Genomic DNA, 16871 nt, shown 5'->3' with positions numbered 1-16871 from the left:
CTGGTTACACCCAACCCCATCACCTTGATGAAAGGATCCTTTCACATGTGCAAGCACTCAGGACTTGCTGCACACATCTCACGTGCTGCTGGCAGGCTTTCAACCTGCACAGTGCTTACTGTTGCTTCAGATTTATCAAAGAAGTACTGTGAGTGGCTCAAGCTTTTGCCCTGTTGTCACTGTGGGAAAGGGTTCTCCAGAAATATGCCAGCACTCTGCTGCCTGCTGGCTCCGAGGAGCTTCCATAGCCCCAAGGCTTTAGGCAGGGCTTCACACGGGTGACATGTGCACCCTGCTGAGGAGGCGTGATGTGTTTTTCATCAAAAATCACCTGCCTGCCAGGCAAATCACACTAAAAGCCTCTGAATAAATCATAATTGGGAAGTAAATGGAGGCAAACTCTAGCACTGCTGCCTCTGACGCTGGGATTCAATAACCACCACAGCATGAGCTAAAGCCCTGCTTTGATTTACTTTCAGAGGAATGTTGTTTTGCTGAATGAAAGCGATGAAATTCAAAGAAAGATTTATCATGTTCAGTTGTTCTCAAATGCACTGGTGCTATTTTGCCCTAATTCAAGGTTTGCCTTTAATAATCAATATTTTTTCTAACTCTTCCACTGATTGCTTAAGATAGCTGTCACCTCAATTTCAATTATTGCCCCATACATTCAGTAACACTTAACAGGTGTGCTTTCCTCAGGAGGCCTGGAAACTGAGAATGCATTCAAAGACACATTTCCTCCTTCCTTTCATATTTCCAGGCTTGAACTCCTACTAACGTTAGAAAATAATAAACAAATAAAAGCCATTCAGATGTCAAAGGATGGTTTGTTTGTTGAGCTACTTAAACACATATATATATATGAAAATTAATCTGCCCTAATTACTGGGAACAGTTCCCTTTAATGCTGCCACCAATTTGACTAATGCTGCAACACCAAACTGATTAAAACCCCAGGAAACCTAGGCTTACTCCAGTCCAATGGGGCTACATTTGATTTTGAAACAAAAGTTAGCGTGTTGCACAAAGTTCGTTTCATAGCGTATTACATTTTTCTTTTCTCTTTCCCATGAATGGCCACTCTGACTCCATTTGCCACAACTCAAGGACTAATTACAGAAGTGCTGAGCTGAGGAACACCCATATTCTCAGACCAATATCCAGTTCAGAGCCTTGCACTGCCTATCAGCTGCAGCAGATAGGAGATGCAGGCATCTGATTTCATCTGCCTGTATAACAGAGGGATGCTTGAGATTCTCTTGCTCATGCTTATATTGAACCTTTTCTGCTTTAAACAGTGATGCAGGAACATTTCAACCATAACAGTACTTGAAAAAGCAATTGAAACTATTATATCTTTTATGAATCATAGATTTTCCAGCAGGCAAAAGCCTCTGCTTTCTGAGAAGAAAAACCCACAAACTCATTGCTGCCATTCCAACCTACTGAGCACTGTTTCTCTTAGATGGTTCCTCTCCAGTATGAGCTGGAACTCTCCCACATGCGGACCATTGGGCGATGATTGATCAAGCACCTGGTGGTTTCTGTGGGTCCCAGCCATTTGGCTCATTCAAAATCAGGTTCATTTTGAAAATGGACAAAACTCTCTAAAATCCCAAGTCCTATCAAGTATCTAAACTGACAGCCACCTCACAGCTATTCAGTTCATAGCTCAGCATGGATGCAGTATTGGATGCGGAGGTGCCCAGGCTGGGGCATTGGCTGGACAACCCTCATGAACTGTACCACAAACCAGTGCTCACTTACGCAGGAACAGAAGGACGGAAGGACGGAAGGACGGAAGGACGGACGGAAGGGAGGAAGGGAGGAAGGGAGGAAGGGAGGAAGGGAGGAAGGGAGGAAGGGAGGAAGGGAGGAAGGGAGGAAGGGAGGAAGGAAGGAAGGAAGGAAGGAAGGAAGGAAGGAAGGAAGGAAGGAAGGAAGGAAGGAAGGAAGGAAGGAAGGAAGGAAGGAAGGAAGGAAGGAAGGAAGGAAGGAAGGAAGGAAGGAAGGAAGGAAGGAAGGAAGGGCCAGACTCTATCTACAATGGCAGACAGGACTTGAGAACTTGCTAAAGAAAACAAATGATCTTAAAGTCGAGAATGGAAAGCATGAGAAAGGATTTGGGAATGGAACTTGATTAGATCCCGGATGACATTTTTAGAAGTACCTATCTGAAATATTACAGACTTAGCTTCCTTCCTCATTCAGACAGAATGTTCAGAACTTCTAATAGTAGAACATTAAGAGCATAAGCCCCCAAACCACCAGTCAGAAGGTTCTGAGCAAATTCTCCTGTGATCTGGGATTATAACTTGATGATGTAGAGATGTTTACACATGATACCGGGGTAAAAACCAATGACTAACTATACCTGCATTGGTGAAAAACACATCCTTTGATCACAACTGCCTGGGAACCACCCACAACCTGAACGTGACAGGCATTTACTCTGAGAGCCAGCATTAGGTTGCAGGTATTGGTGATGCATAGCCATTTCTCCAGCTTTCTGTGGGGGACTTTGTTCACAGAATAAGCAAAATAAAAATGCTCCAAGGAGAACTGGAGAATTCCTTCGTCATAGTAAATTATTTTCTTATTTCTCAGGTATGGGTATATTTTTTAACTGCAAAACACTAGATAGGGCTTTCTCTAGCATTTAACCAACCCTTTTGCATAACATACATACAGAAACACATATTAACACTTAAAATACCCTACCTGAGATATGAATGCTTTGATGAAAGAATACAATTTTCTTTTCCAAAAATATTGCACAGGTTGTCGTTTATTTGGGGTTTGCACTACTGAAGGACTGCACAAAGTGGGAAACCATCAAGGTCTGGCCTCAGGAACATTGCTGCAACTGCAGCTCGAAAGTTTTGCCTCCTTTGGACTAGAAATCAGTACATAAAAAAAACAACCCAAAATTCCAACCACTGAAAAACAGCCTGCTCCGCTAGCTACTAACAACAAAAACCAACCAAAGAAAAAACTGTATTCACACATTTGATACAAAATCTCTCTGGCATTTCTTTGTGTCATATGTAAATCAACCTTGGGAATTCCCTGATTGTTTCCCGCCAGAAATGCAGATTGATAAGGAGTGCAGAAATTGGATTCTACCAGTAACTACATGGAGTGTAAAAAAATGTTGCTTCCTACCCAGTTAACCAGTCCCAGCTACTTCTGATTCCTTGCAGGCACTGCTTCCAGCTGGGATAAAATCAAAGATTATCTGATTTTAAACCTGTCAGCAATCCTTCACTGTATAAGACCTGAGTTAATAAAACTGCACTGTGAAATAGTGCAAGCTGGAAATGGGAGAGATTTGCTGGGATCTTGGAGAACACGTGAGATGTCTCTTTCTTTTGAATGAATTCTATCCTTTCAATTGAAAATAATAGATCAGTTTGGACCTTTACTTTTTGGATATCATTGAAAACCACTGTCTAAATCTTTCTGCTGCTAAGAGCATTCAGACCTAGAGTCATTCTGTCCAAATGCAAACATCTCTACTGATGAGAAACCAAACTCCTTCCTTCCAGCAAATCTCACTCTATCAGAAATGCAAAGCAGAGAGATTCTCTGTGACAACAGAGTGACAACATACTTTGGCTTTGACAGAGAATGCTTTGGGGAAAGATATCAATAGGACCATAAAGTACAGTGAATGCATAGCAACAGCAAAAAGTGATGGATGCAATGTCAGCTATTTAACATTGAAAGGACTTCTCCTACAAACTCTTCCTTTCACAAGCCTTCTTACTCCCACAGGCAATCCTCGTCTTGGCAAGGGGCTGCAGGATTAGGATAAAAAAAAATACGTAGCCTAATCATTTTTGAGAGATACTGAGCTTTACATATATGTATATATACACATATATAGCTCTTCTTGTGGGGAAAAAAAGCGCTCTAGATGTTGTGGTACTGGATGGTGTTGCCAGTCCCAAAGCGCATTAATATGTAAAAGCCATGACCCTGCAGACCAATGGCTCCCAAGGAGGGTCTGTATATATTCCTTAAGACCTTTTTGTAGGGTTTGAAAATGGCTACACTATATAAAAATGCCTTTGAATTTATTTTTAAAAAATTAGCTTTACAAAAAAAACCTTTTCCCTTTTTTTCTTTTTTTCTTTTTTTTTTTTTTTTTTTTTTTTTTTTCTTAAAGATATCATTATCTACAGGAACCCATAAAAATTTTTCCATATTTACATCTAGATAGCTAATCATTGACAAATATAATATCGTGAAATAAAATATTGAAAGTGAATATCCAACCTTTTAAATAGACATTTGGCTCACAGCATCAACAACAGAGAAAAAAAACAAACAGAACAAAACAAAAAGATCTGCTCTTCTACAGGACCGATCTTTTCCTCTCAATTGAAAAAGAAAAGTAAAAAGAAAAAAAAAAACAAAACCATTAAGTATACTGGTGGGATCAAACACGCTGCTTCTAGGCAGAACACCAGCAACAAACTGCTCCCAGCCAGCACCTTGCACTGAAATCCAAGCTCTCCGAATCTCCTGTGAGTGGTTGCTGAGACATCCGCAGGACTGGCACCGTTCTCCATCCCTTCTCCTAATGCATCGTTTGCATTTTATTCTGAGAAGGGGCATGATCTCCACGCTTCCCTTACTTTGCTCTCAAGAGATGGTGCTTAGCTTCACTCTTATACAGTATATTTGGCCACTGGTGAGTGGAGGCATAAGGTCTGGGTGGAAAGATGGCAGTGTTGCCTCTAGTTTCTGCACACGCGCACGTTTGCTCTTTTCTGCCTCCTGCTCAAACATATATGCCATTCTTGCACTCGGAGGCAGACAGAGGGTCAGGGCCTTTCACAGGCAGCATGCTGCACAACCCCTTGTAACCCTCCTGGAATAAGTACCCCGGCACATCCCTTTGCCAGCAGTTCAGGAGGTGCTGGAGGAGGAGGAGGAGAAGGAGGAAGATGAGCTGGAGTCACACAGCCAGCATGCAGCTTGGTCCTCAGAGGAGGATGTGAATGCAGAGCTCCTCACAAAGGGCTCCAGCCTCCTCATGGGCACAAATTCTTAAGATTTAGGCCTCCTGTTCATTGTCGTGTGTTGGGATGTGCTACAGCTAGTCTCAAACTCTGCTATATGACATTACATCAACCCATACACATGAGCAACCCTCTCACACACATATATGTTGGCAGGATATAAGTAAAGCTTTGGAACTTTTATCCCTCAGTATTAAGAGCAAAAGCTACTTAACTGGTACCTCACTGTTAACTGCAAATGAGCTTTAGAAACAGCATTTCTTCAGATAACTTCCTTCTGTAAATATCACAGTGACCATAATATATCATTAAATGTATTTTGCTGAAGTGCGCAGCCAAAAATCCTGGCTATATATATACATATATATATATGTATGTATATATATATATATATTTATATAATTTCACTCCCCACCCCCACCCCAAATCTCTTTAAAGAAAGTCTGTAAAAGCCGGTGTAGCAGTGTGAAAAGCTTCCTTGAGCACAGGAGTTTAAACAATGTACCTCACCATAAAAAGGAAAGAGAAACAAATTAAACAGATGTAGGCGCAATAATCCCATACTTCTACAGTGTGGTGTCTAAATGCTGTGCTGGCTTGAGAAAGAGTCTGTGCACGAGTCAATCTGTCTTAAAATACTGCTGTAAATATTGTCATTGGTTCCGTTCTACAGTTGTGTTCTCTTCTTCATCTCTTTTGGGTTTCCCCTTCTCCTCCTCCTCTTCCCTGATGGCCTGAATTTGTTCTGAAGATGGGTGCAGTGTGGATTGCTCCGTGCCTTGCTTCTCTGTCCCAGCTAACCTCTCCTCATCCTCGATTACTTTCTTCCACATTTTATGGTTCTGAAGCAGGTGCTGAGTGATCTGACAGTAGATTTTCCTTCTCTTGAACTTCTTCTTTCCTGCAAAATACCATGTGATATTAGTGTACTGATTTCTGTGAGGGAAGGAGAATGGACTGAAGGTGCAGGAGGTAGACAGGGTGCACGATGACAAACAGGGACTGCACTGATAGATTTTTAAAAGCATGAACTTAAACACTCCTAAAAACTCAGACAGTCATGTCTTCCCAGACCTCTGAGAAAGAACACTGACTTCCTGCATTATTTGAACCCCAACCTACTCCTGCCATAGTCTGCATACCATCCCTGACCATTCAGCTCACAGAAACATCTAGTGCCTGAATGCCTGTACACAACAAAGGTTTCTGAACTGTTTCCACCCATTTTCTTGGAATCAAGTGCTTCAAGGCAATGGGCAACTTGCTCTATACACCCACATTAATCCCTCATCCCCAATTGGATCTCTGCTCACCACTCTGAAAAAATAACCTTGATTTTGTTTTCTCACATTTTACCTTAGTTCTGAGCAGGAGGAAAACTAATGTGCATTAGTAATCAATGGATGGAACATGTTCTTGTGTTGCCTTTTCAAAGACAGAGATCTACTGCTGCAACACTGCAATAAAGATTACCTTACAGCTTTTGCACAACACTGCTCCAGTGGCAGTTTGACCACTGATGAAGTTGTCATGCAGCTAAATACTAGCAGGGAACTTGCTTATCACCGGTTTTGAAGCAGTCTTCTGTTAATTTACAGAAGGTTTTAGCCACTGTTAGTTCTCGAGAATCCCGACACAACTGCATCACAAGTGTTTTGCTGTCTGAAGTGTTTTCATAGCCTGTCCAACACAAAGTACCTCACCACAAAAAGAGAAGTGTCTTTTTTCCAGCGTCTCTATAGCTTGTCCAACATAATGCGCCACAAAAATGAGAGAGAAGATTCTTAGTTCAAACTACAAAGCTCGAAGTTTTCCTGATCATTAACATTGGCAACGGTGGTCACAGAACTGAAATAATAACCTCTCCAAAGACAACTGCTGATTTCTGTTTTTAAAGAAGGTGACGTAGAGGAATGTTTTGTACCAAATAAATTTGCGTGGATTAGTATTTGCAGGTTGCCTGAAGTATGTCTGTGTCAGGGTCCAAAACGTTTAGCCCTTGAAGCTTTTGAACTGGAAACAAAGAGCTTTTCACTGAGCACAGACCAAATCCAACTCAATCCTTCATTAGAAAGCCCTTGGTTCCCTGTAGGAAACCTTCAGGTTTAGCACTAATAAGAAGCCCCTGCTCTGCCAATGCCACAGCAGGACATTCTCTCCTTCGTTTCCCGGGTGACCCTGCATCTTGCTGCTCCCTCAGAGACCAGTGAGCACTTGCTTGTGGTGTTAAAATTTGCCTGAATAACCAAAGAATGTGTCTGTTTAATTTGCATCCTTGCAACAAAAAATTGGGAAAATCAGATGTTCCTTTATAGTGATAAAAGCAAGAACTGACTTTAAGCTACCTTCAGTTTCATAACTCTAAATTTAACTCAGCTTCTGCAGAGAATTACCAGGGCCTACGTTTTCTGCAAAAACTATATTTCCATCTACCTAAATGGCATCTCCATCAAGAAAAAGATCTCCACCAAAACAACACTTAATATCTACACAGCTTACATCTCAACCTTTTATTTTGTTTCATAGAGAAAAACTTATAACGTCCAAAACTTTGTTGATCATAGGATAAAATTTCCAATGACTGTACCCACACAACAGATCCTGCAGATATGTAATTAACATTCACACAGAAAATGCAGGGAGTCAGAGGAAAGCAGATTTTAACATGTATGTATGACTGAGATCAGCACCACACTTTCAGAAAGAAGAAAGGAGGAAGAAATTGTTTGGATATTTCAAATCTTTTGATACATTTATTTTTAGGCTTTTGAAAAAGATACAGAGCCTAAAAGCAACAGCATGAATAATAAATATTATCACAGGGTAGAACGTGAAAAAGAAAACAGAAGATGACTAAAAAATGGTCTGTTTTCAAAGTGACAAGCGTTAATGCTCTGTGCTTTTAACTTAAAAGCAGCATTGTTTAACTCGTAGATACAAAAGAGAATACAACAATGAGGCAAATGGTAACTAAGGATTTAAAAGTAAGGCAAGACCTTAGAATGGATAAGTGAGGAGAATTTTCTTAATCTTCCTTTTAATATGGCAACATTAATTCCAGTTCTCTGGGGTCTCAGTTGGTTACCAGCCTCATAGCTTTCCCCCAATTAGCAAAGAAGCCTGAATCTGCCATGGAAATGTGTAGTTCTGCCTGCTATTACAAAGATTATCCTGAAGATCTGGTAGATCACAAGGTGTTAAAATAAACCAATGCATGCTTATTTAATGCCTGTTGTCCTCAACAACATTTTTGGGCACGTTATCCGGCTAAACTTAAAATGTGTGTGTGTGTTAACAAGAGCAACGTTAAACTAAGTGTTCCTGAATCTTACTAGAGAATAAAGGTCATTTCTGCACATCAGGAGACCAATATTTTAGCTCTAGGCCCTAATATGACTTATAGTAATTACTTTTTTTTTTTTTTTTTTCACTTCTCATCTTTCCCAACAGAAAATGGATATGAGATTCAGTAGGCCATGGAAGGGTGTAGGGAAGAAGAGAAAAGGTGAGGTTGTTAAAGAAAAGGCTGCATATCAGTGTTTCATTAGAGCAATGAAGTCTAATGCTTTTTAGACATGAGATGAGATATAGGGGAGGGAGTGCCAATGCAACCGACCCTGTGATGATTTCACCACACCGGACAGCACTGAATCACTTTGGTTCACCTTGAACCTGATCTGTGCTTCTATATTTTGACTGTTTAGTTTTTGGCCACAGTATGGAACTTCTTCTGCTGGAAAAAAATAAAAAATTAAATAATAAAATAGAAAAAGTGTGAGCAACTTACTGGATTCAGCATTTTCACAAGTTTCCATTTCTGCTGTTTCTTCCTCTTCGTGCTCATCAGTGTCTCCCGATTCATCACTATCTTCTATCCATTTTCCTGGCATCAACCCAGCTGAGTCATAGGAGTTACATAGTGGTCCCACAATGTGAGTGATGAAGGATTCCTGGAGGTGTGCCAGCTGAGGAGCAGAGCGATCCATGAAAGGGCTGATAGGCAGGCCCAGGCTGGCCTCTTCATCACCCTGGAGATGAAAAATAGCGGTAATTTCTCTGAAGTGAATGGAAGAAAAAATGTGACACAAAAAGGAGCAATGCACATCAAACCAATTAAAAATGATGAAAGAAAAATACTCCTACGGGAATGCCACTTCTATAGCATGCCAGCACGACATTATGACAGTACCATTACATCAAATGCGTAATTGAATTACAGCTCTTCTCTTGCAAGAAGATCTGCTACCAATAGCATGAATTTAACAAAGTTACTTGGTAACTATTCAAAATGATGTCCACTACCATTGACCTGCACTTTACACTGAATGTGAAAGTTGGAAAACCAATGTTTACTTTCTTTCTTCACATTATTTTCAGAAATGTTTTCTGATTTTGATTCTTAGCTCATTCTCCTTGTACTCAGCCATCTGTTTGCAGTGGATGAGACTGAACTGCTACAAGCCCCAGCCATCTCACTGACCTAGTTCCCTTATGGATTTTGTCCTTATTACACATATCTGTAAACAAAGAACTACTTTTGGTTTTTGGTCATAATTAACTGTTTCCTGGGAATACCAGAATGATCCTCATCAAAGCAGGCATTACTCAGAAGCAATAAATCTTTCCCAGAAAGCTTTTTGGTAGCTTTTCTTGGGGAGAGAGGGCAAAGGGGAGGAGAGGTATATGGAGACTTTTATCTCCTTCTTCCTATGACACAAAAGAAAACTGAACTTTCCTGCAGTACAAAGTCTGCTACTCTTTCTCACCCCTATAACAGCAAAGCTTCTGGTAATACCAGTGAGCATTCAGCTGAGTAGACACGTCAAGATTAAATGTCACCTCCATTAAAAAAAATCTCCTTAACCAATCTTGTTATGCAAATCAATGCATTAATGCAACACAGGTATCTATATTTGAGAGCACAGATTAGAATCTGGACAGTTTCAGTTTCCATGAAGTTACGTATTGTCTGAGTTTACCTCCTGGCAACCTCAATTTTCCAAAAGCCAAAGACAGAAAATGTTACCTGATCAAAAACCCGCTGGTATCTTGAAAGGTCAATGAATGAAAGTTCAGTGTTGGAGCACAGACCGAAGATAGCTCACTTCCATGTATAGTTTTCATTTTATTTATTTTTATAATAATCTTCACCAAAATGTTATACTTTGCGGACACATCAGAAGCTTCAGTGCCAAATACCACTGAAGGTCACTGGTCCAGCGAAAGGATGGACTAGTTGAAATCTAGGCAACTCCATCAGCCCTGTTCTCCGCGATTTTCACTCAGCACTAGCACTAGCATATTGTAGGACTGTTTCATACACAACATGCAACCACAAGATATTATTTTGAACATTCATTTATTTACCTGTTCATAAAACTCATTGACAATGCCTTCTGTCCACTGTAGATGTAAATCTTTGCATTTTGCAGGCCCATTTATGTCAGCAAGTTTGATACACATTTGGCAAACCAGTAAGCGGTCATTCTCATTAGTCCAGTCAATCCCAACATCATCATTCACCTAGCAGATAGAGGAAGGAAAACTATGACAGTAATCATGGGTAAAAATGCATTCACAGATAAAATTCTGCTCTGGGATATCTTGCTTTTCATCTGCTTAACACAGTCATGAGTGTGAGCAGATAAGCTAAGCTGAGACTGGACTTAACAGTCATCTGTACAATGATCTGTAGATCAATCTATAAAAAGAAAAATAAGTGAAAAACGATGAATGTTGAGATGTATTATGATAAACCAATATTTAGCAAATAATGTCTCAGTCTGAAAGCATTACTAGGAAAATAGGCAAACACAACCTTTCCCTGACATTTTCCCAAAAGCTGCTAGCTAATTAGTGTACAAAGATAAATTACCATCAAATGCCACAGTGATTTTGTTACAGCATGAAGATGGATCTAACAGACCTACTTCCCTGTTAAATTTTTTCTGATGGATTCACTTCTTTATCCATCTTACTTTCTCCTATACCTCCCACAATAAAATGCGCTGTGTGCTTTAAACTTCTCTAAAGCCAAAGGGTCACCTTGAAAGAGTCACAGAAAGGTTGAAGTTGGAAAGCACCTCTGGAATTTATACTGTCCATTCCTCTTGCACAAACATGGGCCAGTCAAAGTAGGCTATTCACGACTGTGTCCAGTTGGGTTTTGAATATCTCCAACCATCTCTCTGAGTAACTTTTTACCAGTATATGATCCCTTCCACAAGAAGCAAATCCATTCTGCTCTTAAACAGAAATTCCTGCATTTCAGTTTTGACCTTTGTCACTCATCCCCTCACAAGACAACAATAAAGTAGGCTCCACCTACTTTACTCCCTCCACCAAGCAGCTATGCACATGGCTGCATCCTATCAAATCCTATGAACTCTTGTATGCCAGTTTGTTTAACCCGATCCCCTTCCCTGAGGACAAGCCTTCATTGCTCCAGACTTTCTTGCACATCTCAGGGATATGGGATTCCCGAAGCTACATTTTACACAAAAAGACTGGCAAAAAAAAGCAGTGAACACTTCAGCCTTTTCCATCTCCAAACAATCAGTGAAATCAACCTTTGCTGCTGTTAGCCACATTTTCCCACCTCAGCTTTTTCATCTAGATAATTGGGATTTATCTTACTATCTATTTATCTATTGGGAGGGATTTATCTTACTATCAACTTAGTTTTTTAAACTCAAATCCCTCCTTGCAACATAGCTTTAATTTTCAAGCTTGTAATAGTTGAAAACAGATAGAAAGTTGTGCTATGACTAAATGAAACTTAAGTGTTCTCAGTCACCAGGTCCTCTGCTCCATGCAGCAGTGGGTTCACAATGGTGAGGGTTTTGCTATTAATATATATGATCTAATATAACTAGTGTCAGAGAGTAACTGCTCCAGTACATTAATATCACCAAAGTGACAGACAGCGAACTTCCTTCATTATTTCTTGTTGGTATTTTCCAGATTGCAAGCATTTATGGTAGAAGGATGCTTACATTACATGAGTTTACATTGACTTCTACAGTCTCTCTGGCTGTGGTCCCAGTACAATGAACTGCAGTTCAGCTACTCAATCAATAACACGATAACTTTGAGCTCAATTTATCAGAGTTACAACATGTCCACCCAAAGAAACATGTGAGGTCTCCTGTCTGAGAACACTCTGGTCCAAAAGAGCTTTTTCTAACAAACCACAAATAACCTCTTTCAAGGCAGTATTACTCAGGGAAAGCTAGGGTTGACCACAAACACTTGTTAGTATTGAACCTTCTCCTCCACTTTTTATTCCAAGCATGGCCAATTGGTTATTCAAGCAATCAGGACAAAGAAGGAGGTAAATATCTTTCCTTACAAATCTATAGTGAATTAACACGACGTGATACAGCAACCTGTTCTCTTATTTACCTTCAGTGTCTCAGGTATCACCATGCTTGATTACAGAGTGATCGCGTCTACTGTTGTCCTGATAGATTTACGACAAATACAGTTTTCAACAGTTGTAATTAATGTTTATTACTCTGTATTTACTGCTGGTCAAGCTTGTTCTCTTCTACAGTCAAGACAGTTTATACCGCTGTCAAGGTTTGACTTATTTGTTGTATTTTCTTTGTTGTTGTTATTGTTTTTTGTTTGTTTTGTTTTCATACCTTACTTATGTTCACAGAAATGAATTATTTTGTCCAAACTGTCATAACCAAAGGGTATATCCAGACAGCCTAAATTCTCTGTGCTCAATATTGAAAGACAAAGTTAGTCTCATTATATGAAAATGGCCCTGGGGTTTAAAAGACAAAGAGAATCCCCTCTAATATCACCAAGGGAATCTGGAACATGAGTAACAGAAGTGAGGAGTGAATTAACATGTTTATGGATCTGCAAATAAGTTTTCTCTCTACCCTGAACCATAATTTAAGGCCTTTTTTTACACCTTGGAGCCTAACAAAGAGAAATGTTACAGGATAATGGAAAACAAAACCGATTTGTAGGCTTCTAACTTTCAACGTACAGATCCAGACTAAGCAATACCATAAGAAAACATTATAGGTATGTCACTAAATCAGCTAGGAGGTCCTAGCTGGGGACAGGAAACACACTGTGCTTGGTTTTATTCAGGGAATGAGAAGGCAATACTACAGCTCCCAAACAGATATTATTTAGGTAATTTACTTACAGTTTTGATGGGCAACAGAGTTTATTAAAGTAACCTGACAAGTGGCAACTTCCATAAACTGAAACTAGATTGAAACTGTACAATAATTTTTAAGGTATACTCCCAGAGTTGTGATTTTATATTCCCTGAACAGAGTGTAAAGGAAAGATGTCTAGTGATCTCTTTCTCAGGGGGATACCCATTTAGAATAAAGCAGGAGAGAAGGACCATCCTTCCACTACATTCAAATTAGAATTTCAAAATCTTTATGATTTCTGTGCTTTGCTAAGGGAACAGTATGATTAAACAGGTAAAAAGTCACATTAATATTCAGATGCTATGGAAACTTGGTAATACCTCTGTTTATTTTCCCTGAGTGCTCTGCTAATACATCTAAAATGTCAGAGAACAAGCAAAAAATGCTGAAAAGTGGAACTTAAGTGGGATTTTCATGAAATTGTCTCATATTGCATAATATCTTCATCAACAGGGTACGTTAGCCTTTCATAATGTCCTTATGTATGTTACCAACAAGACAACAGAGCCTACCTTAAACCAACTTCTGGAAAAACAACAGCAACAACAAAAAACCAAACAACCATATGAAGGAAGCTAAGGTACTAAACTGAAATAATTTAAAAATGACAACATAAGTGCTAAATTAATATTCATCGGAATGGCTTGTAGCAGCTGAAAGGAAATTCAGAAGAAAAAGCAACACAGCACGGTTTTTGAGTCATTTCAACTGTGATGCTAACAAGCCTCAGAAACTTTTCTGACCACCCACCAGAAATCCAAATGGATCTTGTTACCTTGGCATTGAATTTGGTAACAAAATCAAAGTGTTTCTTCAGGTCAGTAGCCAAAATTGCCTCGATGACAAGGAAGCGGAAATGCTTGAACTCCACGTGGTCGAGGTTGACCAAGAAGTTGTATTCTGGCCTCGACATGAAAAGGTTCCAGGCAGCAGCAGCATGATGGTTCTCCAGGACAGAGCGGTCGTTGTACAGCACTGCCTGTGAAAGCAATATGGGAAACTGCTCAGAAAAATAACACTGCAATTACAGAAATAAAAATGATGTGCGTGTAATGAATGAAGGATGTTCTGGTTTGGTTGATTAATTTTGTAAGGAATATCCTGAGTTTTCATGATATGATTTAGGCAGAAATAGAAGCAGACAGATGATCTGCTGTGACAGTTAAGATCCATTTTAAAATCTATTTTTTGTGCTTAAGGGTCTTTGGTTCCATGCTAAACCACATCACCTGACAATGGATATCTAATATAATTGTGGCACATTTTTTCATTTATTTGTTTTTGTTTTCAACACATATAAGCCTGATCAGTATTATCACATTGCACTTCCCTGTTTTCCAGAGCCAGCCTTAGTACTAACAGAAATTACTGCCTTTTGTGTTTGTATCTGACAATTTTGTCAATATTAGACTTATTCCAGACTCAAGGGAAAAAAAAAAGAAAAAGAAAAAGAAAAAGAAAAGAAATTCCACTTTGAAACTCAACAATGCACAACAATCCAAAATTGGTTAAATATATACGAAGCCAAGATGCAATAACTTATTGTGACAGCAATTCCATTCAGAAATGTAACAAGAAAAAGAGGTAGAAAATGGACTTGGTAGGACAAGAACAATCTAAGAAGAATTCACTTCAGCCACTGCAGCAGCATGCAGTCTCTTGATTATTTCCTCTGTGGAAACATGTTTCTGTGTAAAGTTTTGTATATTTTTTACAGAAATATAAACACATTTCTTCCAGCGTTAAGACTTCCTTCAATATTTTCCACTCCAATTATGTATTGCCATTGAGAAGTAAAAAATTCTGCCTTATCCGGAAGAACAGAATCTATTATTTCTCGCAGAGATACGTTAGCTGAAGTAATGCAGGTTTGCAGTCTATCTTGTTTAATTGCACAGTAAGAGTTTAACGTAGAAATATTTTGCTGCCCAGACCTCACTCAAGGCATATTTTTTGTCCACCAGCACTTTAGCTTTATTGAAAGCTCATACAGCTTGTGGTGAAAAAGTACAGATGTATATTTATAAATTATATGTACACATATATGTACAAAACAGATTCTGAATACAACTGTCCAAAATTTCAGGTGACGCTAGATTAAAAAAAAAGCAACATGAAACAAGAAAACAACAAAAGGACACAAACAAAACCAAGAAGAATTCAAACTTTGTCCATCAACTTCTTCTCAAACTATAGGCAATACATCAAAGCTAATTAGCTAAATTTGTTGACTTTAAAAAATGGGCTTAAGAATAGCATGTTTCCCATCAGGCCATTTATCTCTCAAGACTGTCAGTTATTGATCACAAAAACATGTTGCGAAGACGAGGAGCATTACTATCAGTTTATAGACAGAAACTGGCACAGAGCATGGCCAGATGATTTGCTCTTGGTGAGAAAGAGGTCTGAATCCAAGTTAGTGAGCAGATAAAGAATTTCTGCATCCCCAACCAACTTTGCACCATCACATCACCTTTCTTTGTTTCTTTGTGCACAAAACTACCTTTCTGCATGGCATGCTGAAGCCAAGCAGGTTGGCTATGTAAAGTAAATAAAGATGATCTCATAATTAAGCCAATAAACAGTGACTCAGAATTGCTGAATTTCACTGCCAGCACTGGCAGCAACTTCCATGTAAACCTTAGGTAAGTCTCAGTTACTCATTTGTAAAACTAAGATGATTTTTTTCCCTGATAGAGCCAGAGTATAAAGATACATTCATAAAAGACTGCAGCTGTTCATATTCTGCAGGAGCAACAGAAAATATTCATTATGGTTATGCAGAATCTTACTTGCCTGGTGCACACGGCAACTAGGCAGGTGGTGGTATATTTTTGCCAGCATGGTTTTATTGGATTTTTTGTTTGTTTGTTTCTTTTTATCTTTCTGTGCCTTACTGTGCAGAATAAAATCCCCTTTATTTTCCAGTTACAAATTGTGTCAGTCTTCTCCTTCACCATGACATTTTATCTACTGCTTTGTTAGCAGTACAAGTAATAGAATGCGGTAAGGGTGTGTAAGGAGGCTTACTGGCAATCCCCAAGGTAAGTGATTATTTCTGTCATCTTGATAAGTTACTTCAAAATGTTCAGTAGAATTGTGCTTAATGCAAGATGCAGGCACCAGTGGCAACTGAAATATGTTACATTCCAAACTTAACAGTGATGTCTTAATTACCTGAGGAGCACTTGTTGCTACCAAAAAGGCATTAGTCCTTCCTGGATGATCATAATCATGCATGGCTGCAGCTACATAAAGAGCCATCAACTCAAGAGCTGGGATGTTGCCAGCAAGGCATCCGTAGCTGTCATCTGTAGGCGTGTATGTCTTCGAAAACACATAACCCATATGGCCGTGAGTGATTCCACTGTCAGAATCTGAAAAGAAATAAATATATTTAGAAAATTCCTTACACTTTTTTATTTTATTTTTTATTTTTTCAGTGACTTACTGAAACATATGGGAGCAGCAGAGCAGAAGGAACGGAGAATACACAGTAGCTAACTGAAGAGTAAACATGTTCTGACCTGAATGCTTTCCGATGCATACCTGACCTGGTGCAATAAGGCAAGCAATTGGAAAGGTACAATTTCAGATCCCCCCAGGGATGTTCTCGCCATCCAGCAGTCTGGTCTCAAACTACAAAAGGTAC

General features: G+C 39.3%; 1 protein-coding gene across 3 annotated transcripts in view; it reads right to left on the bottom strand.

The window, feature by feature from the left end:
* Positions 1-5548: 5548 nt before the first annotated feature.
* PDE3A (phosphodiesterase 3A) overlaps positions 5549-16871 on the bottom strand; it is a 231962-nt gene continuing 220639 nt past the window's right edge. For all 3 annotated transcript variants that reach the window (XM_072361486.1, XM_072361485.1, XM_072361487.1), the window contains 5 exons: positions 16397-16596; positions 13995-14198; positions 10401-10556; positions 8821-9061; positions 5549-5934 (listed from right to left, as the gene is read on the bottom strand). In XM_072361486.1, coding sequence (XP_072217587.1) covers positions 5687-5934; positions 8821-9061; positions 10401-10556; positions 13995-14198; positions 16397-16596 — 1049 coding nt within the window. In that variant the 3' untranslated portion in view covers positions 5549-5686. The remainder of the gene's footprint in view (positions 5935-8820; positions 9062-10400; positions 10557-13994; positions 14199-16396; positions 16597-16871) is intronic.

Source organism: Excalfactoria chinensis, chromosome 1 (genome assembly GCF_039878825.1).
Source record: "Excalfactoria chinensis isolate bCotChi1 chromosome 1, bCotChi1.hap2, whole genome shotgun sequence".
NCBI lineage: Eukaryota > Metazoa > Chordata > Aves > Galliformes > Phasianidae > Excalfactoria > Excalfactoria chinensis.
The sequence above is the reverse complement of the archived record's forward strand: the minus strand, read 5'-3'. Positions and strand labels throughout refer to the sequence as shown.